The 23,522-nt window shown below is 45.0% G+C and overlaps 1 protein-coding gene across 3 annotated transcripts in view; it reads left to right on the top strand.

Moving 5' to 3' along the window:
• Positions 1-23,522, top strand: part of ANO3 (anoctamin 3) — a 1,608,515-nt gene that overhangs the window by 723,048 nt on the left and 861,945 nt on the right. For all 3 annotated transcript variants that reach the window (XM_069221955.1, XM_069221956.1, XM_069221954.1), the window contains one exon: positions 5,014-5,069. In XM_069221955.1, coding sequence (XP_069078056.1) covers positions 5,014-5,069 — 56 coding nt within the window. The remainder of the gene's footprint in view (positions 1-5,013; positions 5,070-23,522) is intronic.

Raw genomic sequence — 23,522 nt, forward strand, 5'->3', positions numbered from 1 at the left:
AGGCCACCCTATAGGATGATGCGAAGGTCAGCCAGGATTTTGCCCCATTTTGTTCTAGTAAAGATGGTGCATTGGATGCAATGCGTGCTGCCTGTTTTGACATGATCCAGTTATTCAACTTTCCACCTGAGTTGCCTTTCCATTTGATTCTTGGCAGGACTTTGTGGCGTTTTTCCCCAGCTAGTTCACCTAGGAGTAGTAACTGAGCAGATTGCTTGGACGCAAGCTCCAGAGTCAGTCACAAAGGTCTATGATCACTTTCTAACTGGTCCTCCACTTCAAAGGAACCAAGTCTGGGGATCAGTGTGTCGCTGATAAAGATGTAGTTGATGGTTGATATGTCCCTGAATGTCGGATAAAAGACACGGAGTGGCTAGCTTGCTTCTTTAAGTGTATGCATGGAGGCTTGCTTGTGGGTGTTAATAAGACTCTGAAGGGGAACAGTGTCTTCATTGTGCGGCTTGAAGGGGGGTCGATACCTTGAGCCCCTGAACTTGAAGTCACCCAATAAAATTGGTAGGTGAGGTGACTATTTGTTTAACAATTCTTTGATTAAAGTACAGAGGTCATTTAAGGCCTGTTTATTTTTTTTTTGTTTCTGTCCTGCATTAAAGTAGCAGTTTAAAAGCAACAGTGGCAGTAGTTTAAGGTTGCATTTTAGGCCCTTAATGAGCAGTACTTGGAGTGCAGGTAGGTTCGTAGGAGGTCACAGGACGTCTAACTTACGGTCATGTTTTACCATAGACCGACAAATCTCCTGATGGGGTCTGAAAATGTTACATTTAATGGTTGGGGACAGAAATGTGTAGTAACCTGGCTGCGTTGTTATTGTTGTGCCTGTGACCCAGGTCTTCTGAAGGCAGAGTATGTCCCCTGTGTACAGGTAGTCTGAAATGAATTTGTCTTCATTGATTTTTTTTATACCTGCGATGTTCCATGAGATTATTGTTAGCAGAGAGTGGGTTTGTCTGATTTGTTGCAGGGTGCCGTAATAGAAACACCACCAAGTTTGACTTATTGACAACGGAGCACCACGCTTTGCTCATTCATGCATATTATTGTGAGAGATTTTTTCTTGCCATGTTCTGGTTTGTATTCATTGTTTAATTAAGTACTGTTTGTGCCCGAAGTATGGGGTTGCCCGTTGGTTTGAGTTCTGAAACAGGAGCACATGTAGGTATTTCTCTGGTCAATTTTTCTTGACTTCTATCCTCCATTCAGCAAATGGGGGTGCTTCCTTAAGCATGGCAACCTGATGGGATTGTTGACACATGCCTAGTATAGTTGACTCGACCTGAGTATCTCCAGGAAGTCTTTGAAACCTCAGCCAGGTGACATCCTCAGTACGCAGATGGGAACATATTTGAGCAGGCATAGAATGTTGGCCCTATTTAGTAAATCAAAATGGCCATCTATGCCATAGTGCTGTGTTAGCACTGTCTCCGAAATATCTGTTGAGGTTTCTATGTTGTTTATGTCCAGTGCTCTAGTGTGCTCTAGTGTGGTGTCCAAGTGGATCATTAGACAGATTGGGTCTCCATGTTGAGGATACGGCTGGATTGGGTGTGATGGTAGAAGCGTTGGTAGGATGATCATTTGGGAATGAAAGCCTGTTGTTGGTAACAGGTCCTGGAGACCGGAAGCTTTCTGCATGTGTCTCTTTGTTTGGTTCGACTTGTGTACTTGTGTTCACTGTTCCCATAACTATTAGGGGATAATGTTTGTCTTGTGGGATGGCCTTGATGGGGCAGTTCTTAGGTTGTTCACAGGGCCCTCCCTATGGGCACTATTGAGTCAAGAGGGGCAGCTTCACACTCTACTAAGGTGTACAGAGAATTACGGGCCACTTTTTTGCCTGTTGCAGTTTTCTTAAGCTGTTGCTTCCTTTTTTCTTCACTCTCCGAGAGAGTGGCACAGAGAGCTGGGTTGGAGAGAGTTCTGCCTCCTTAGTGTCACCTTCAGCTGCCAGACCTGGTTTGTATGTGCTACTGTCGAGGATAGGAGGCTGTTGGTTTAGGGAAAGCTATATGCTGTGTTCCTCTTGTTCTACATAAGGACTTCTCCCTTGTGTGTGTTGCATTTCCTGACGTCGTCTTTATCTTGTTTTCATGGGTTGGTATAAGGTTCCTGTTACCTGTGGATGAGCTGGCCATACTTCTGACAAAGGCAACCATCTCTGTTAGTAGCCCTATGAGTGTGCCCTGTTTTTCTATGATGAGGGCACATGGTCACAAACCTCCTTCTAACTCACTTTGAATTTTAGCTTTGATGAAATCCAACTTGGTCCTCAGGTCCTCTAGGCAGAGGGCCAGGGAATGTAAAAGATTGATTTGAAGCTTCATTTTGGATGACTGCCATAGCAGTGCTCTAACCATGGCATCTTGGGAGGCACTAATGGAGGACAAAAGCAGTTCAGTGGACTGGCGGTGATCTAAAAGGCGTGTGTCTTGGAGGCGGATGTTAGTCTTTTGCTTCTTCTGTGACCTGACTTCTGAGTTACTAGCTCTGCTGCAAGCTAGGAGACTGGAAAATGTGGTTGATGCGCACTTAAACCCCACTCATCCTTGGACAGTACTGGGTCCTGTGTCTCTCAGGTGGGGTTGATACTAGTCCAGAGCTGGAGGGTTGCTCAGATTATTATCAAGTTTTTGTTGCTTTTGTTGCTTTTGTCACTAGTGGTGGCATGAGGAGCCTGGAAGCAGTGGGTGATTAGGCATGTTAGTGTCAGTTTAGGCAGTATTGGCAGAACGGAGCACACCTGCAGATGTGGAACGCAGCCCTTGGCAGGTTTCTGAGCCTGCTTACTTACCATGTTGATTGTAAGTATGTGGGAAGCTTTCCATTTGGAGACTGTCCTAGATTGGATGGGTAGTGTTCTTCTAGGCATTCTGATGCTGTACCCTCCTGCTGTGTGGGCCAAAAAGGCTTGCATGTTGAGGCTGCAAATTGTTGGTGATTTGTTGGTAATTTGGAGTGCTGAGTGAGGTTTGGGAGACATGGAATTAGACGAGGCCCCTCAACAGCTGAGGTGGATGGATGATGTTAGTTTATGTAACAGGTGTGGGGGTGGTAAAGCTGGGGGAACACACAGAGAGAGAGAAACTGCACAAGACACCCCCATGTGGCTCAACCCTAGGGCTGCAGCAATAGCGCTCTCTGCTGTAATGTCTCTGCTGAGTTGGTACCTCTGGCTGAAGAGCCCTAACTAGGACGAAACCGGTCCTAGGTTTCTTGTGTTTCTTGTGTTCTGGTTCACGGAGGACCTGGCCTGGCAGTTCAGGCTTGGACTGTTTCCATAAGGAACACGGTCAAGACTGATTTGGATATGGCTGGATCTCCACTGATGTGGATGGTGGACATGGTGGACAAAAACAATGGATTGGGATGTGACCTTGACCGCTCACTAATGACTGAGATTAATACAATCATTTCATCCCTTACCCTTTTGATTTTGATTTTGCTGCCCTAAGTGCGCCTGGTTGCCCAGATGTGGGTCCAGGGCTCACTGTGCCACTGGAACCAAGCTATACCTGAATGATGAGCCTTAACTAGGGTGAAACCAGTCCTAGGTTGCTTGTGTTCTGGTTCAGGGAGGAACTGACCTGGCAGTTTGGGTTTGACACTTTGCATAAGAAGCAGGGCAAGACTGATTTGCATGTGGCTATGTCCAAATGGAGGTGGCACGGTGGGCAAAATCAATGGATTTGTATGCAGCCCCAGTACCTGCCAGTGGCTGAGAATAATTCAAGCATTCAATCCATCACCTTGTTGTTTTTGCAGATCCAAAAATTCAGCAACATAAGTCGAAAAAATAAGGTGATCATGCAAAAAGAGTCACTGTACTGCAATCCCACATTCAGCTTTTGCCCCCAAACCAGCAGCTTCATCTGTAGTTTGATGATGGCATGTCTGACTTTAATGAACATTCACCTGCTTCAGTCTTAGACCTTATCAGTACCAGAAGAATTTAACCTCCAAACAGAAGACAATGTTAGAAAGTACAACTTTGTCTGAGGCGAGCCTCATGGTTTATAACACCTCTGCTCCATCATGATGGGCCTAAAATCACTCAACCACGAACTACAACTTCATACTATATATATTTTTCTATTAAAGCGTAAATAATTCATAACTTTGTTTGTCTCCTCCTATCCAGTTTTATTCAATTTCTGTATCTTTGCATAATATTTGTTCTACTGTTTCTCTTAATCGGTTTGTGACTCCTACTGTGTTCGTTTCTTGGCTTTAAAATTCTTGGAACGTCTTGAACTTAACACACAGGGTTTCACTCTGAGACAGGACATGTGTTCATTAAGTAGTTGCTAAATAACCATCTTTCTGACACCCGTCCTAAAAAAACAACTCATCCGTGCCAACAGAACATGATAACTCGAATTTTCAGTTTATGCATAGTGTAAAAAAAGAATCCATAACTACTTACCCGCCTTTGTATTCATGAAAATATTTGAAGGCGAGGGAGCAACAGACAAGGCGGCAGTAAGAGAAATAGAATATGACAGGATAAAAAAGGGAGGCCTCCAAGGTGCGTTTGAGAAGCAGGAGCCCGATGTTGCACCAGCACCCTAGCAACTAGGTCAGCGGGTACCACCAAGGAACCGAATAAGCAGGGTAAGTCGCCGTTCACAGGGACTAGTGCACGCTTGAGCTAGGCGGCCAAAGCTACTCTAAACTGATGATGATGAGGACGACGATTCATAATAATATCATTAATAATAGGATCGTTCATCATGACAGTAATAAACGCAGCACAACTCTGCTCGAACTACTGAAAGCGAAAATATCAGAGAGAGGGACGCTTAGCTGGAAAATGTCTTTCAGAAAAGGTTTGTATTCAGGTCTTCTTGAACTGGAAAGATGGAGTTAGATTCCAGTGAACAGGTAAAGGCATTCTCTTTCTTTCAGTTCATTGTGTGGTCTGCGTTGCCGATTTCTCAATTCTAAGTTGATAAATCTCGTGCACGTCTTGTAAAATAATGTTTTCTCTCGTTGTAGGTGTGTCGAGATTGCTTGGGAATGGAACATATGAAGCAGCATTTCCGCCTCACGAGGTAAATATGTCTAATAAATATTATGTCACCTGGCACTTTGCAGTCAAATTTAAGGTATTTTAAGTGTTTGTACCTTTCTATCACTTTGGAGAAATACATTTTAACTTGAATTTTTATATTTCTTCTAATGGATAATGCAAAAGACAAATGTCTGTCATGTAAAATGCAATGTAAAACTTGAAATCACCTTTTAGGTCACATTATATCGGTGACATTATGGGGCATTCATTTTATGTCAGTTTCTACTATTTTTCATGATTGAATTGCTTATCTACATAGTTTTGATACAATGCTGTAATGGCCTTTCTTGTAGTTACCTGAATCATGCATCAGTTTGGCCTACTCTGAGGGCCTGTTTGGTTGACAATGAATCAATCTTTAAACACGATTGACCTCTTTCACACAAATGGAAAAGGTAACCTGTGGCAAAAGTTGATTACGTATACACGCATGATTTTCTTGATCATTACAATCACTTTCCACTGTGCTTTTCATGTGTGAATTGCATGTTGTAATTTACATATGCAAAAAAGTATGATTCACTGTAACAGATATTGTAGTTTATATTATATAAATTATATGTTATTTCATAAATTTAGTCCCACATCCTGAGCAATGTAGTGTGCGTGGCCAAGTACATAGCAAGAAAATAACAGTTTACCGATATAACTTTAAATCACACTTTCATACACTTGCGGTTCATGCCTTTTTCAGTAAATAGATAAAATATATGACATTATTACCTCACATCATAGCTGATTTAGGCTGGAACCGACCCGCATTCACAATGAGCAGCATTTTCCTTGAAGCCAGCCCCTTTAAGTAAAGGAGACCGTCCTCCTAACACAGACACTTCCAGCTCCACTCAATGGCAACACTCTGACAGGATGCCACAACCACTAAATCCTCTCAAATACAGGCGGCCAGGTCATGCAAGCATGGAGAGGCAGTGGTGGCCAAAGGTTAAAGAAGAAAGGTTGTTCATTTAAAGTTCCAGTTATGTTGATGTTATATTATGATGAACAAGCCTGTCCTAATAAATGGCCTTTTAGACTAGTCAATGGGTGTCAGAGTCTATGTCCTGATGGGCGATCTGCATACTTTCACGATGACCATCTAGTTCAAGCATGCTGTGTTCCCTGTAGGTATTAGATCTACTTGGACAAAGCATGTGAATTATGTCACAGTGCTCCAGCAAGCGCAGTCCATGCTGGCACAAAGCCCGTGGAATTTGTCAATGTGCTCCGTGTATATAGACACAGCGCCCTTCCAAATGTGATGTAATAGAGGGCTAGGTTGACGAAAATTAAGCCATTGAAAATGTGTAGTCCCTACGCCTGAAAAGTATATCACCCTTGAAATGAGTAATGTACCGGGGATTTAAATAAAGTGGCATTCATCATATAGGTAGTGTGTTATGTCGAGATACACACACACCCCACTTGCAACAGTAGTGTTAAAGAGGGCAAGGATGGTAACATTCAAAATGTCTTGTTCCGTATGATTAAACAGTATATACACATCACCCTTGAAGCAGTAATTTAACAGAGGTATACAATGTGTTACTCAAGTTCCATTCATCAGGTAGGTGGATCTGTTGCAAAATTATTAATCTGTTCATATGTTTACTCAATGCTTACTGGAAGAAGAAAATTACCCTGCGGCAGAGCTCTGCTCGCACAGTCTTAGTAAGGTGCAGAGTTACACACGATGTTAAGGGCAATTGAATAAACATTGCTGTACGTCTGGTAAACACAAATGTATAGAAGATCTCAGCAATTAGGGTACATCAAGAAAAAACAGAAAACTTTTCCTCACGTTACAGCAGAGGTTAATTGAGCTTGAGCAATCATATCCCGAAGAACAAATTTCCCTCAGCCATTGCTTAATGTGGCCACCTGTCTTGCGATTTCCTCAAACTCATTTAGCCCATTTGTCACAGTATCAAGTAAATGGATCCTTTTGCAATTAGGCATATTAAAGGGATCAAAAATAACTCCCCCCTCCGGTTTGGCAAGAATTTTTCAATCACAAACAATTTACGACTCTCCACAGGGTGGTTGAGCACCACAAAGTGCTCCACCAGAGGTACCCCTGTACTTTACAGCATATCCGGCTGCAGTGTTGCGGAACTCTGACCTTAACTTTTTTTTGTGTCTGTCCTACATGCCATTGGTCAAAGGGATATTGGATGACATAGATCATGTCCATGCTATTGCAGTTTGTGAGCCTTTTGAGGACAAAGCTGTGATTGTTATGGGAAAAGTCTTTTACAGTGAGTGTAAGTGCTTAGGCTTTACACTGCCCACTAAACTGGCGCCACCACTAAAGTAGAGTAAAATGGTTGGTAGGTTTCATTGTGCCAATAAATCAGTACTGGTTGGTGATTTTAATAAGGTGCTTACTACATGGTTTTTTACACTTTTGCCCTTTTTGAAAGCGTACCTGGGTATTTCTTTCAGTCCAAGGTCATCGGAGATCATTCCCCAGGGCTTGATGATATTCCTTTTAATGTCATTACTCCTTGTACCGAAAGTAGTGACACAAATTATTCTCTGCAGGGAAGTAACAGTCTATTTGGGGTCCAAAAGGATATCATGTGGGCAGTACCACACTTTTTTCTGTGATCACTTAATCAATCCTTTGAGATAGTCTTGTTCTTCTAGTTTATTTACCAGAATGTCTGATTCTGTAAAATAATCCTCCCCAAAGCGAGAATTCTTTCTAATTCTCAAGAATTGCCTGTTGGGAAGATTCATTCCTTTATTGTATGGTGTAGAGTTTCTCATAATCTACTTTGATGGAGAGATCTGACAATTTGATCTCTTGCCTACTGTAGGATAACGAAAATGTTATACATTCTGATCTACAGGTGAGCCACTCGTGAAAAGTCTCAGATACCCTCCCTGTCCAGATGAGTAAAACATCATCTATGTGTCTCTTCCAAACAGTAATGTTAGAAGAGAATGGGTTATTGTCCATAAAGATGAGTCCCTTAATATTGGTCCATATAAAGAATGGCAAGATCTGAAGCAAAGTAAGCCCCCATTGCCATTCTCTTAGCTTGGAAGTAGTTATCAGCTTCAACCTGAAGACATTTTCAGTAATTTTCAGTCATGGCAATTTGTAATAGTTTCATTATGTAATCAGTAGGAACTTGCATGCGGTGTTCTCTACGGTCAGGCCCTGTCTAATGGTTTCAAGAACCAGCTCTTGTGGAATAATTGTGTGCAATGAGACGATGGTCGTTGTCATAAGTAACTGATCAGATAGGATGAAGAGATAGTCTTCGATCAATTTTATGACTTCCACTGTGTCACTGATGTAGGAACGAGTGGATTAGACCCAAGGTTTGAGGAATAGGCCTATATACTTACACAGAGGTTCAAGACTAGACCTGCATCCTGAAATTATAGAGCATCTGGGTAATTATAGGGCATCTGGGATGTCTCAGATTCTTATGTATTTTAAGATAGCATGTAGATGGTTTGCATCCTGGGACACTTTTTGTTCAAATAGTCATACTCCTCTTTACTCTGGAATCCTTCAAGTAGTTCATCATCATTAGTTCCTTTTATTATTCTGCCTACCTCACCGGTGGCGTCGCCCTTTAATTTCAAGTAATGCTCTTGAACACCCAGTTGGTACAGGATTTCTCCTCTGTAGTCACTATGATTCTGCACAACAATGGCTCTCCATTTATCCGCAGCCTTAATCACAATCTAGTCATTCTGCTTCATGTTGCAAGGGAATTATGTTCATCCTTACTAATGTTATATCTGATGTACTCTTTCTTAGACACAAGATTCATGATTTCACAAAGAACAACCTGCTCAAATGCCAGGATTTTATGTGACAAAAGGTGTGTGGATGGTGTGAAGACAGACGCTATTCTCAAGCCTATGTTGGCTTGTACGTTGGTGGCTGGGACTTTGTTAAACTAGTGCCTCAGTCTCACTTTTCTAAAGGACTGGTGGAGTTCCATCTTGATACTGAAAGACTTAGGTGGTATGGTAGGGACTAAAGATAGGCCCTTGGACAATATCTATAGCTCACCAGAAGTGAGTTTATGGTCCTAGAAATGGATTACAAGGTTGTTTGTGTTAATCAAATCTTGTACATCTTCATTGTCCACCACCTGTGGTGTTTTCACCTCATCTGAATTTCCCAATAACTCTCTTGCAGGGTAGAAATGCCCTGCCCTGCATTCCCTGTTCCTCCCTCTGGTTCACCCTTGATCTCGGCCTCTGCCCATTGCTCCAATTCTGGTCCTGCCCACAACCTCTGTGGAGCATCTATTGACCATCCCCTAAAAAAACAAAAACATGTTGCTGCTCTTCTTATTCTGGACCCTGACCACGTACTTCAATGCTATTACTGGTTGGTCACTTTCACTGTCCAAACCACTTGCTTACGATGATTCAGAAAAGTTGGTATATTTGGGGGTAAATGGTTTTCCCTCATAAGTGTATCTATTCTGAGCGTCTTCGATATAATACTCCTCATGTAAGTAGAGATAGGTGACCTTTTTATCGTAAAATCTGATATCCTTGGCTATTTTGTCCAACTTGCGAGGCTGGTTGATAGTGACAAAATTGTGGACGATCTTCTCAAGTTTTTCTAAGTCCTCTTTCGCATTAACAAGGGATTTATTGTCCAGAATCTCGTTTTTGAGTTCTACAATCTCTTAAATCTGTTCATTTACATTTTCTAATGCTGTGTCAGTCCCAAGCACCTTCCAATGACAGGAGCAGTTGTTGGCTACAAAACTGAAGCTCTCCCTAAATTTAAGGTCCTCCACAAGAATAGTGGGTTCATTCTTAACTTGTAAGCCTATCACCATAATGTTGATTTAAAGGTAATTACTCAACAGATGACTATGTATTCCTGCTCTGATCAATTATTTTTCTAGTTTCTCTAGTCTGCTCTGTTTTTCATTTAGTTTTGCATCGGCCACTGGAATGGAAGTGTTCAAGAAGCTAAAGTTGGCTTAGCCCTGTATAACTTTATTAATATATTCCTCCGTGTAGGAGTGAGTCTCCTTGTCAGATATCTCTTGGTATTGAAGAAAGTTTGGAATTGATACTCAAATGAATTGTGAACCCTCACAGGTATGCACCTGCTTCCAGACACCATTACAATCTAAAGCAAGCCTCAGGATCTGGGATACAACTAGTGTAAGCAAAAGAAATCCTGTGGGTTGCTAATCACAAATATCACCAAAATTAATTAAGGGGGAACCAGAAGCATTATTCGACAGCAACATGGGGAAACAGAAAACACAAAAAGAGAAAAAGATTCCTGCACAATGTATGTATTTTAGCGCAAGTACAGAAAAGTATCTATGTTCAATAAATTTAAGGTTGCTTCATAAGGTGGTGCTAGCTTCTGTGCGTAGGACGTATAGACGTATAGCCGTAGGGGTGGGGACAAACAGGCCCTCCTTAGGAGGCGCACTCACAATGCAACACAAATGTGGCAAATTGTGAGTGTGCCTCCTGAAGGCAGCTCTCTGGTGGGGGAAAAGAAGATCCAGTGGATCCCCTAGACATTCCCCCACAGTTGAGTGCAGAGTCACTCACTGCACCGCCTGCAGGGAGATCTCTCTCCCTTCTTTAAAGTGCAAGCATCAGGGCACTTGCACTATGAAACAAAGAGCAGCTTTAAAGCAGCAACTTCATATTTTACTGAATGCGCTGCTCCCAGGGCAGTTCCAGTTTACAACTGCCCATAGGGCAGCACATTCATTGTAATAGGGCGCACTATTCCTGTTCATCCCAGTGCACCTATTTAAAGGGACAGTGCGCCCTTCACATATTATGACCCAGGGATGTCATTCAGAATGCAGTATGTTGGACTGATCTCGAAACAGAGGAAGAGTAGTAGTACATCATTTTAAGGGAGCGGGAGGACTAAGCAGAGAGCGTATGGGACTCTCTAATGGATTTACTGTGTAAATGACATCTGCATTTGAACTCCTCTTCCTTTCTTCACATTGGCGGCGAGTAACAAAAGAACTCATAGCAGATCTAAGGATTCCAGATCATCTCGAAACTATTCTTGAAATTGTCTCACTAGAAACATGTTGACATAAGCGCGGGAGTACTGATAGTAGTTGCTGTTCCGAATTTGCATTAACTTTAGCATATCTGAAGCAGTACCTCAGGTACCAGCAATTAAACTTTAAACTACAACAACTGCTACCACTCACGGATAATTTGTTCAAGCCTCCTGTGAGGAGAACACTCACTTGTTTACTTGTGCAGAGATGCTTACCAAGTAACTTGTCACAGGACTATACCAGGAGCTTTGGAATTTGCTCTGTGTAATGTCATGCCCCAAGCAGTGCTTAATATGTGCTTCTTGTTTCCGGTGCGGAGCACCAGCACTTATTTTTGAGGGCCGGCGCTTATTTTTCTGTCTCAAGCATTTACTGCGAATAAAAGACACATATGGGAAAGACTGAGGAAGAGAAAAACGAAAAAGCGTCACAATGGGAGAAAGCAGAAAGCTGCATGAGCGAGCTGAAGGGGCAGGCATGGCTGTAAATGGAGTAAAGAGGCCTGTGATGGCGTCTGGATTACGCTGCCTCAGTATCCTGTGCTCGCACATTTAATGCAGCAGATGCGTGTTTAAGAGATGGGTTTTGGGCACCAGCACGTTTTTTATTTACAAATTAAGCACTGGTTCCAAGGTGCTCGCACAGTAAGAACAATGGCTTTTCTAAAGTAGCACAATAAGATCAAAACGGCACTGACTTCTGAGTTGAGTCGAGATGCACTTACGTGCATGTGCTAGTCTGGCAAAAGTCAAAGAAGCTCTTAGGAATTACACTGACTTTCGCACCCAGTGAAAAGTGTGTGGTGCCTTCCATGCACAAGTATAATTTAGGTGGAACCTTGATGATGATGCGCAGGCGCAGCCCACTTCATGCTGATGACGTGATACATCTTAAATGTTAGCCTGCGAAAATGTATTGACATGCAACGTGAACATTGTGACAAGAAGGTGTAACAAACACTGTAACAAGAAACTGGACGAGATCACATCTGGTGCATCTGTCATTATTACAATTACCTTTAGATCAGGGGAACTCAAAGTACTGCCTGGTGACTGTAGGAAGGTAGCCTCTTTCTAGCCTTGTTACCCCCACTTTTGGCCTGTTTGTGAGTATATGTCAGGGTGTTTTTACTGTCTCACTGGGATCCTGCTAGCCAGGGCCCAGTGCTCATAGTGAAAACCCTATGTTGTCAGTGTGTTTGATATGTGTCACTGGGATCCTGCTAGCCAGGACCCCAGTGCTCAAATGTTTGTGGCCTATATGTGTTCCCTGTGAGTTGCCTAACTGTATCACTGAGGCTCTGCTAACCAGAACCTCAGTGTTTATGCTCTCTCTGCCTTTAAATGGAATCGGGGTTCCAGGAGATCCCTATGGGCTGCAGCATTTCTTTTGCCACTCATAGGGAGCTCAGACAATTCTTAAAAAATTTCCACGTTATTTCACAGCCATTTTACACTGCACTTAAGTAACTTATAAGTCAACTATATGTCTAACCCTCACTTGGTGAAGGTTAGGTGCAAAGTTACTTAGTGTGTGGGCACCCTGGCACTAGCCAAGGTGCCCTCACATTGTTCAGGGCAAATTCCCCGGACTTTGTGAGTGCGGAAACACCATTACACGCGCGCACTACATATAGGTCAATACCTATATGTAGCGTCACAATGGTAACTCCGAACATGGCCATGTAACATGTCTAGGGTCCCAATTCCATTCTGCATGTCTCCAGCATAGAGCCCAGGAACTGCCAAACTAACTTTCCAGTGTCTCCACTGCAGCTACTGCTGCTGCCATCCCCTAGACATGGTTCTGCCCTCCTGGGGACCTGGGCAGCCTGGTCCCAGGAAGGCAGAACAAAGGATTTTCTCTGAGAGAGGGTGTTACACCCTCTCCCTTTGGAAATAGGTGTGAAGGGCCTGGGAGGAGTAGCCTCTCCTGGCCTCTGGAAATGCTTTGAACGGCACAGATGGTGCCCTCTCTGCATAAGCCAGTCTACACCAGTTCAGGGATCCCCAAGCCCTGCTCTGGCGCGAAACTAGACAAAAAAAAGGGGCGTGACCACTCCCTTGACCAGCACCTCCCAGGGGAGGTGCCCAGAGCTCCTCCAGTGTGTCCCAGACCTCTGCCATCTTGGATGCAGAGGTGTGAGGGCACAATGGACAGCTCTGAGTGGCCAGTGCCAGCGGGTGACATCAGAGACCCCTCCTGATAGGTGCTTACCTTTCTAAGTAGCCAATCCTCCTCTGTGGACTATTTAGGGTCTCTCCTGTGGGCATCTCACCAGATAATAAATGCAAGAGCTCACCAGAGTTCCTCTGCACTTCCCTCTTCGACTTCTGCCAAGGATCGACCGCTGACTGCTCCAGGACGCCTGCATAACCGCAACAAAGTAGCTGGAAGACTACCAGCAACATTGTAGTGCCTCATCCTAATGGCTTTCTCAACTGTTTCCTGGTGGTGCATGCTCTGAGGGCTGTCTGCCTTCACCCTGCACTAGAAGCCAAGAAGAAATCTCCCGTGGGTCAACGGAATCTTCCCCCTGCTAACGCAGGCACCAAACCTCTGCATCACCTGTCCTCTGGGTCCCCTCTCATCCTGACGAGCATGGTCCCTGGAACACAGGAGCTGGGTCCAAGTGTCTTCGACAGTCCAGTGGCCCATGCCTCCACCACGCCAGACAGTAATCCTGTGACTGGGAGTACTGCAGCTGCTCGGGCTTCTGTGCACTTTTGCAAGACTTCCTTTGTGCACAGCCTAGCCCAGGTCCCCAGCACTCCGTCATGCATTTTCCAACTTGCTGAGTTGGACTATGACGTCGTGGGACCCTCTTATGATGTTCTGAGTCGACCGTCGTCCTCAGATCTTATAAGTGCTTGTTCAGGTACTTCTGCGGGTGCTGCCTGTTTCTGCGTGGGCTCTCTGAATTGCTGAGCGCCCCCTCTGTCTCCTCCTCCAAGGGGCGACCTCCTGGTCCTTCCTGGGCCCTGGCAGCTCCCAAAATCCTCAACCGCGACTCTTGCAGCTAGCAAGGCTTCTTCATGCTCTTTCTGCATGGGAACAGCTCTGCATCCTTCAGCACGTCGTGGGACATCTTCTGAGCAAAGGAGAAGTTCCTGGCACCTTCCGTTGTTGCAGAATCTTCGGCTTCTTCCACCCGGAGGCAGTCCTTTTGCACCTTCATCCGGGGTTTAGTGGGCTCATGCCCCCCTGGACACTTGCGTGACTCTTGGACTTGGTCCCCTTCCTTTACATGTCCTCAGGTCCAGGAATACGTCTTCAGTGTTTGGCAGTCAGTTGTTTTCCTTGCAGAATCCCCTATCTCAACTTTACTGTCTTTCTAGGGTAGTAGGGTAACTTTACTCCTACTTTTCAGGGTCTTGGGGTGGGGTATCTTGGACACCCTTCGTGTTTTCCTACACTCCCAGCGACCCTCTACACACTACACTAGGCCTGGGGTCCATTTGTGGTTCGCATTCCACTTTTGGGGTATATGGATTGCATTCTATTGTGATTCTACATTGTTTGCACTACTTTTCTAACTGTTACTTACCTGATTTTGGTTTGTGTGCATATATTTTGTGTATATTACTGACCTCCTAAGAGAGTATATCCTCTTAGATACTTTTGGAATATTGTCACTAAAATAAAGTACCTTTATTTTTAGTAATTCTGAGTATTGTGTGTTCTTATGATATAGTGCTGTATGATATAAGTGGTATAGTAGGAGCTTTGCATGTCTCCTAGTTCAGCCTAAACTGCTCTGCTACAGCTACCTCTATCAGCCTAAGCTGCTAGAAGACCTCTATTCTACTAATAATAGATAACTGGACCTGGCACAAGGTGTAAGTACCACAAGGTACCCACTATAAGCCAGGCCAGCCTCCTACAGTGGCTGCACGCAGTTACTCATGACCTTTGATTGCAGCCCCCAGATGAACAACTTCAAAAAGTATTTTATATAAATGCATGTGCGTTTTACCTTACTAGATCAGATAACCTAGAGGTATTTATTAGAGAAACAAGATCTCTAGAAAGGTCCATGCTGCCCCGAGTCTCAAAACAATGCCATTAGTGAACCAAGAGGCAAGTAATTTGTCAGGTGCACTTTGTATGTATCATTTAATTGGAACAACATCATATATGAACTTAAACACTAGAGAAGGTTTTGTATAGCAGACATCCTGAACTTGTGTATTTCAAGGGGCTCTCATACGTGGTAATGAAGAAAAACGAGGCAAATGAAATCAACTAATTGCTGAGGATCACACAGTTTGGACAAATGAGAAAGCAAGGACTGATGCCTAGTTTTCTGGTTTCACATTTTGCAATTCAGCCACCAGATGAGTATCTCTTTTTCTTTCACGGTTTGTTGTTCACACCATGTATCTGATTTGCGCCCAACGCCCACTTTTAATCACCCCGGCCATCAGCCTGCTGGCATTGGTGCGGCCCTCAGACATGGCACAGACAGTATTTGTTGGCCCTGGGAAAATGTTTGCGAGTACCCATGCTTTAGATGATTGCAAAAATCTTTGTACTGTGTAAGAAATGACAGCCACATCCGCTCACTTCTAAGTCCTTATGGAAACACACAGGGTTCATTCTAGAGCAGACTACTGAAGAAAACAGTTACATGGTAAGCAGCAATACTTAAAAACTACTGTTATCAGAGAGCAAGATTTAGTAAGGGATTGTGTTGTCATTGTGTCATGCAAGGTGATGAAAGGGCAGGGTAAGACCTTAAGTCAGATTTATTATGCCACGCAGAGCCACCTTGCATGGCTCTGTGTGGCATTGTAAATCTGCACTAGGAAGGCGCTACATGGGTGGAGAGTGGGTTTCTGATACATCTGTCCATGTATTGCATGCAGAATGCAACAGGCAGCGGGGAAAGGGGAAAACAAGAAGAAATAAAGACATTTCTCCTTATTAAATCTCTCCTGAGAGGTGTAAGGTCTTGGTGCATTCCTAGGTTTACAAGCTCCTGTAATCTGGGGATGTGTCAAGATCCATGGGTGTTGTGTGGAAACACCCTTCAAAATTTCCGTGCAACACCTCTCTTGCTCAGAGTAAGGCAATGCAGAAATTTGCGCTACCTTGCCCTACTCCAAATCTAAGAGGTGGAGGGGCAGGTCATTCCAGAATTTGGCAGCGATGTAGGAAAAAGAGTTGTCCCCGCTAAAGCTGCAACGGATGCAGCAGTGGGATGTGCAAGAGCGAGAGAGGGGGAAGGTCAGTCGATGGTTGATGTAAAAAGGTCCTTGGTCATGTAGAACTTTGTAGGTGAGTGTGAGGATCTTGAACTGGCATCTTTTCTGGATGGGGAACCAGTGGAGATCTCTGAGCTAGCGGGAGATGTGGGTCCTTCTGGGGAGGTTCAGGATGAGTTTGACTGCTGTGTTCTGTATGATCAGGAGTCTTCTGAGGAGCTGGGTGGAGATTTCAGCACAGAGTGTGTGGTGGTGGTCTAGGCAGCTGTTGATGAGGGCCTGAGTGATGGTCTTTCTGTGTTGCTTGGGATCCATCTGAAGATTCTGTGGAGCAGGGGAAGGCAATTGAGTTGATTTTACATTTCATGGTCAGTTGACTGTCGAGGATGATGCTCAGTCTTCATGTGTGGTTAGTTGATGTGGGCTTTGGTCCAAGGTCTGTCGGCCACCAGCTGTGGTCCCATATGGAGGTGTTGTACTTCTGTTTTGTCGAAGTTCAGTTTGAGGCAGTTGTTTCTCACTCATTTGACTATGTTGGTCATGGCATAGCAGAAGTTGTTTTTGGTATTGGTGGGGTCATCAGTGAGCAAGATGATTAGTTGGGAGTCATCTGGACAGGAGATTATACTGAAGCCGTGGGATCTGACAATTTTGATGAGGGGAGCTTGTAGCTGTTGAAGAGGTGGAGGCTGAGGGATGATCCTTGAGGTACACCGCATATGACAACTTTGGGTGCGGAGGTGAAGGGAAGTAAGTTGGATGCTGTGTGTGCATCATGTCAGGAAAGAGGTGATCCATTTGAGGGCACTTTGAGGTATGCTGATGTTGCGGAGTCGGTCAGTGAGGGTGTGGTGGTAAACAGTGTTGAATGCAGCAGAGAGGTCGAGGAGGAGCAGGGCTACTATTTCTCCATGATTGAGGTGAGTTCTAATTTCATCAGTGGCAACAATGAGAGCTGTATTGGTGATGTGGTTGGAACAGAGTCTTGATTGAAAAGCATCGAGTAGGTGGTTTTGTTTGAGGTACTGACTGGTCAGTAATTTTTTTAGGTCACTGGGATCCACTGAGGTTTTCTTCAGAAGGAGTTTGACCTGTGCGTGTTTCCAATGCCCATGAAGGTTGCTGTGGCCATGGAGGTGCTGAGGATGGTGGTGAGTTCTGAGCTGATAGGGTTGGTTCCGAGATCAGTTGGTGTCTTTTAGAAATGGGGTCTCAAGTTGGCACAGGTATACACCTTTTTCCAAGTAGGGACCACATTCCTAGTCAGGGCAAGTCACACACAATCCAAATTATCCTGTGCCACCCTTTGGTAGCTTGGCACTGAGCAGTCAGGCTTAACTTAGAAGGCAATGTGTAAAGTATTTGTGCAATAAATTATACACAAACACAGCAAAAAACATCACAAAAATACACCACAGGATTAGAAAAACAGATAATATTTATCTGGTTGAAAGAAGGTCAAAACGATAAAGACTCAATAAGCACAAGTTGAAATATCACTTTTGCAAGTTTAAAAAGCATCTTAAATCTTAGAAATCAACAGGTATCTCTTGATTACACAAACGGTTTTCCAATACAGCACAGACAATGTGTCTTTTTTTTCATGCTGCAAGGGGCTTACGTCATTTTTTTAGGCACGCAGTCTTGGTTCCTCACTGCGCTACGGGAATCATTTTGACACCCAGGGACGAAGTGTGGAAATCCTGGGTGTGCTGGAAGAAGTCACAGGCGTTGCATCAAATTTTCTGTCACACGGCAGGTGCTGCATCGATTTTCCATTTGGGGAATCAGCTACATTGTTCCAGTTCGGCTGTGCATTGATCCGGTTGTGCGGTGCGCCAAATTCCCTGTTGCAAGGCAGGCACTGCATCAAATTTCCACTTGGAAGTCAGACTGTGCCATTCCGGTTCAGCTGTGCGGCGGTTTCCTGGTCGTAAGGCAGGCTGTGTGTTGTTTCCGGCAGGCTGTGCATTGATTTTTGGCGCACAACAAGTTTCCTGAAGAGAGGAAGTCTTTTTGGTCCTGAGACTTCAGCCAACAGGTGGCAAGCTCAATTCACGCCCTGGGCGAGCATGTTTCCTCAAAGTCAGAACTCAGGGCGGGCAGCAGGGCAACAGCAGGGCAGCAGTCCTTCTGAGCAGAGCAGTCCAGATGAGTCCTTTGGGCAGCCAGGCAGTTTCTCTTGACAGGCTGCAGGTGTAGGTCGAGAAGTGTCTGAGTTGGTGTGGTCAGAAATCCAGTTTATATACCCAAAAATGCCTTTGAAGTGGGGGAGACTTCAAAGAGCGGTTTTGAAGTGCACATGTTCCCCTTTCAGTACAGATCTGTCTGCCAGGGTCCCAGTAGGGGGTTTGGCAGTCCATTGTGTGAGGGCAGGCCACTAGCCTTTGAAATGTAAGAGTCAGGCCCATTAAGTATGCAGATGAGTGCAGGTGTGACTGACTTATATGTAGAAAAGGGGAAGTTTAAGACTTGGCAATTACTTTTAAATGCCAAGGTGAAGTGGCAGTGACTGCACACACATGCCTTGCAGTGGAAGGCCTGGGGCATGGTTAACGGGCTACTTATGTGGATGGCACAATCAGTGCTGTGAGCCCACTAGTATAATTCAATGTACAGGTCCTGGACACATACAGTGTACTTTAGTAGGGACTTAAAAGTACATCAAAGATGCCAGTTGGGAATGAACCAATGTTAACATGTTTAAGGGAAAGAGCATATGCACTTTAGCACTGGTTAGCAGTGGTAAAGTTCGCAGAGTCCTAAGACCAGCAGAAACAGTGCAGAAAAGTGGAGGGAGGCAGTCAAAAATTGGGGGGATGACCACCCTAAGGCTGCCAGGTCTAACCGTGTCCCACAGTGGATTGACAAAATTATGTCTGTGGTGGTCTGCGTGGTCAGCGGGGACCAGGAAATGACCTTTTGTCTGGTGTTCATTAGTTGGATGGGGGTTTTGATGCTGAGAGTGGTGGATTGGTGTTATTGTACATGGTGGCAATCTTCCTGTAGAAGTAGTGTGAGAGGGTATTGCAGAGTTCTTGGGAGGGGTGGAATGTTTTTTGAGTGGCCGTCAGATTGGAGAGTTCCTTGACCTCTTTTTGAGATTTTGTTGACTTTTGCTAGTTTGAGTGGGGTGACTATGTCGCCGCACCTGGTGATCCAGTCAGAGAAATTTTGGATGGCTTGGTTGAGGTTATTTGATGTTCTCTGTTGTGTGGTGCAGTGGGCCTGTGTCAACTGGGTCTCTGTTACCTTGCCCCAGCAACAGTGGTGATGCTCAGCAGTGGTGTGTTGGGCATTGGAGATTGTGAAGTGCACAATGGTGTGGTCTGTCCAGGTGAGTTCTGAGGCATGGGTGAATTTGATTCTGCCACTGGAAGTGAAGATGAAGTTGAGCGTGTGTCCGGCTTTGTGTGTTGGTTCTGTGACCAGTTGGGGAGGCTGATGTTGTTCAGAAACCCCAGGAGAGTAGTGGAGTTGGTGTCATTGGAGTTGTTAATGTGAAAATTGAAATTGCTTAGTAGGAGGTAGTGGTGGGAGTTGATGGCTAGAGTGTCAATGATGTTGGACATGGCATTACAAAAAGCTAGTCATAGCCCTGGGGATCTGTAGGCGAGGGTTTATATTATTTTGGTCTTTGCGTCGGTTTGTAGTCAGAAGTCACGGTGTTCCATGAGATGCCTAGGGTCATCATTGGTGACGGTGCAGCGCAAGGTGTCCTTGAAGATGATGACAATGCCTCCGCCATGTTTGTTGGTGTGGTCTCAGTGTATTTTCTTGTAGTGCTCTAGGATGGCGGTGGCAATGTCAAGGTTCGAGTGTGGGTTAAGCCTTGTCCTGGTGATGAAGGCAACTTTAGGGGATAGGTGGTGATGGTGTCCCAGATTTCTGCGGCCTGTTTCCAGAGGGAGCGGTCGTTGAGCAGAAATCATTAGAGAGGTTCTCAGTAGTTGTTAGTCTTCTTTGTGGAAGTTGAGTGGGTTCCGGGGCAGGTGTGTGGTGCAGTGTGGAGGGAGAGACAGAAGGGCCATTTGTTTGATCTCGAGGATACAGTGAAGCAGCTGTTGTTGTGGTGTCCGTGGTCCAGGGCCCTATGCTCTTCAGCGGTGTAGCAGTGGGAGGTGGAAGGGCCAGGGATACTGATGCTGGGTGTGGTCCAGGTGCGGACAGACGCAGATGGTGTTGCCTTTGGCACATGGGTGTTGCCCCATCAGCATGCCTCCAGTGCACATCCGCTGTGCTGCCACACAGGGGTCTCCATAAATAATCCTGGGAGGAGCAATGAAGGATGCAGGAGGGGGTAGTGGAGCTGGGATGATAGCGAGAAAATGGCAGGAACAGGCAGGGCAGACAAAAGCAGGGGCTACGAGCCCAGTAAAAAGAAATCAGACTCAAATAAAATTAAAATTAGTTGATTACCACAATTATCACAAATAGTTTGCACTATTTATTTTTTATGTGGTTGCTGTCATTTTCCTACTGATGGTGATCATAATTTTAGTAGTTACTGTTTTTACAGGAGGATAATTATGCTTGATTTAGAAACAATATTGGATATCAGTTATAGAATGCAGACAGTAGATATTGAAACTACCTAGTTTGCCCAGTGTTACAACTGTTTATTGTTGTGGATTTATTTGATCTTTGTGATTTGTATTGTTTAGTTACTCTTATTGTTTTTTTTTATTACATAAAATAGCATCCCTGATTCAGCACTCTGGGCCTGTTTGAGATCTTGGCAGACGTGTTACTCCCTCACAACAGTGACAGATATCCAGTCCACTGAAATATAAGTCAAATTATGTCCTATGGCAATTTATATTATAGTGGACGAGATATCTGCCACCGTTGTGACGGAGTAACTCATCGCCAAGATCTCAGTCAGGCTCTCTGTCTTTATAAGTGTATTATACCTTATCTAGTCTCAAGATTCAGGCAACATGCTTTGAGTTCTGCCTTCACTGCTGGACCAACCTACAAGTGAAAGTAAGAGAGAATTGTGTCCAACTTTCCATCACAGACCGTCTGATTCTCCCGCTTAGTGGATAACGCATGCCATCTCACCTTTCAAAGTTCTATGTTGTATCTGTGACTGCAGTTTAATTTCATAAATATTAATGTCACAAGTCAAAATCAAAAAGTGGAGGGGGTGGGGTCTGGCCACTGTGAGAGGTGGTCTCTTTTTGCATGGTTACCCCCCCACCTTTTGCCTGATGTTGATGTATCCTAGAAGTTGTAGTGCCCAGGGCCCCTGCTAACCAGGTTCCCTGGGCCAGAGCTCTTTCTCTAAATCTGTTGTGATGCTTGGCACTATTGGATTTACTCTTTAATATCACTGTAAGCCAATAGAAAATGGGTACACCTGTACCCATGGCATGGGACATTAGGGGTAGGCCCCTGAGGGCAGCAGAACTGATTGTGCTACCCTTCAGGGCCCAGCACCCAGATCCACCCAGCACTGCCATTGCAGGCTGATTGCTCTGGGGCAAACTTAAAAAGACGCATTTGACATGGCACACTCCCTGTGTGCCCTGTCCACCCTACACTGCATATGTGATGGATAAGTCACCCCTCTGGCAGGCATTTCAGCCCAAAGGCAGGGTACACCATACTATATGTGAGGGCATAGTTGCATGAGCAATATGCCCCCACTTTGTCCTTGCCAAACCTGGGACATAGTGAGTGAACAGAGCAGACATTTTAAGTACATGTACTGGACATTGGTCAAACGTGGGTTCCCCAGCTACATGATGGCCACTCTGCAAATTTGGGTTGTTTGATATCAAGCAACTCAGAATGATAAATCCAAACTGGTACCAGTATTGGATTTATCCCTAAATGTACCCAGGGTTTACCTTAGAGGAGCCCTCTGCAAAAGCTAACCTAGCTGGCATGGTTGCTGACTGGTTCCATTCAGCATGCCACCTCCAGACAGCCAATACACAGACTTTGGGGGAGAGCCCTGTCTCTCTGGTTTGTGAAACAATACCCTTCCTGGATGGAGGAGCTAACACTCTCTCCCTCAGGAATGTGTATTTCCGTGGCAGTGAGCTTCAAGGGTCTACTGCCCTTGCAACTTGAGCCCCCAGGCCTGCTGCTAGAAGCTGATGGCTGCGGAGGAGGAGCTGAATACTGGAGGATATAGACACCAAGATGTCTGGCATCACTTGGAATCAAGATCTATCTGAGCCAACATACCTGGCTTCAACAACAGGGTGTAGGGGGTGGAGCATCGCCTGACCACTGTGGAGGAGTGTCTAAACCATATCCCTGACTGGGACTCAGAATTGCAGCACCTATGTAATAAAATCTCTTCCCTTGAGGACTAGTGCTGCAGGGACAATCTCTGTTTCTTCAGATTTCCAGGAAGAGCAGAGGGTTCCGATGTCTTGGCTTCCTCAAGGACTTTTTTCCTACTCTCATGGGTCTGCCCTTCTCCCCTCCTCTGGTGATACAGCGAGCCCAAAGACTGGGCCCGGAGCACTGTGCGGTGCCAGGACAGGTGCGGTCCCTTATCGACTACTTCCTTCATCATGAGCAGGTTCAGCAACTCCTTTCTGCAGCCCGTACTCATGGCCTGTATGACTTTGAGGGCAATAACATCTGTATTATAGAGTTTTTCTCCATGGAAACTAATGAAAAAGAAAGGTCTTCCTCACCCTATGCTCCAACTGCACAAACTAGATTCAAGTTTGGCCTCTTCAAACCCATGCACATGTGGATCACAAAGGACGGCAGGGTTAAGGACTTCTTTGATCCCCAGGAATGGCAGTCCTTCCTGGAGGGCCTCTGGGACTAGGTGACAGACACGAAGCCAGTGAAATAGTCGGTGATGCTTCACTTGGATGATGCCCTCCCGATGGAGAGCAAGGATTGTAGTACCCAGTGGGATTGGCATCTGGACCGTCTGCAGGACCACCCCGGCAGGTCCTGAAATGCCAAAGAAAAGGCAATATGGGCTGTGATGGAGCTTACGCTAGGCTGAGGGTGTGAAAAGTCCTGTTCCCCACTGAAACCCAACCTGTCCGAGAACTAACGTGTCCTCCCCCCTGCTCTGGCTGCAGTTGGCTCGTCTCAGCTGCTACTTGCCTAATCCTTTGATGCCCTCTGGATAGGTGGTTAAATATTGCCACATAGTCTAAGAGACTGTTTCTTGTGCTGTTGTTCTGCTGTTTTACTGTTTAC

Source organism: Pleurodeles waltl, chromosome 3_1 (assembly GCF_031143425.1).
Source record: "Pleurodeles waltl isolate 20211129_DDA chromosome 3_1, aPleWal1.hap1.20221129, whole genome shotgun sequence".
In the NCBI taxonomy this organism is placed as follows: Eukaryota; Metazoa; Chordata; class Amphibia; order Caudata; family Salamandridae; genus Pleurodeles; species Pleurodeles waltl.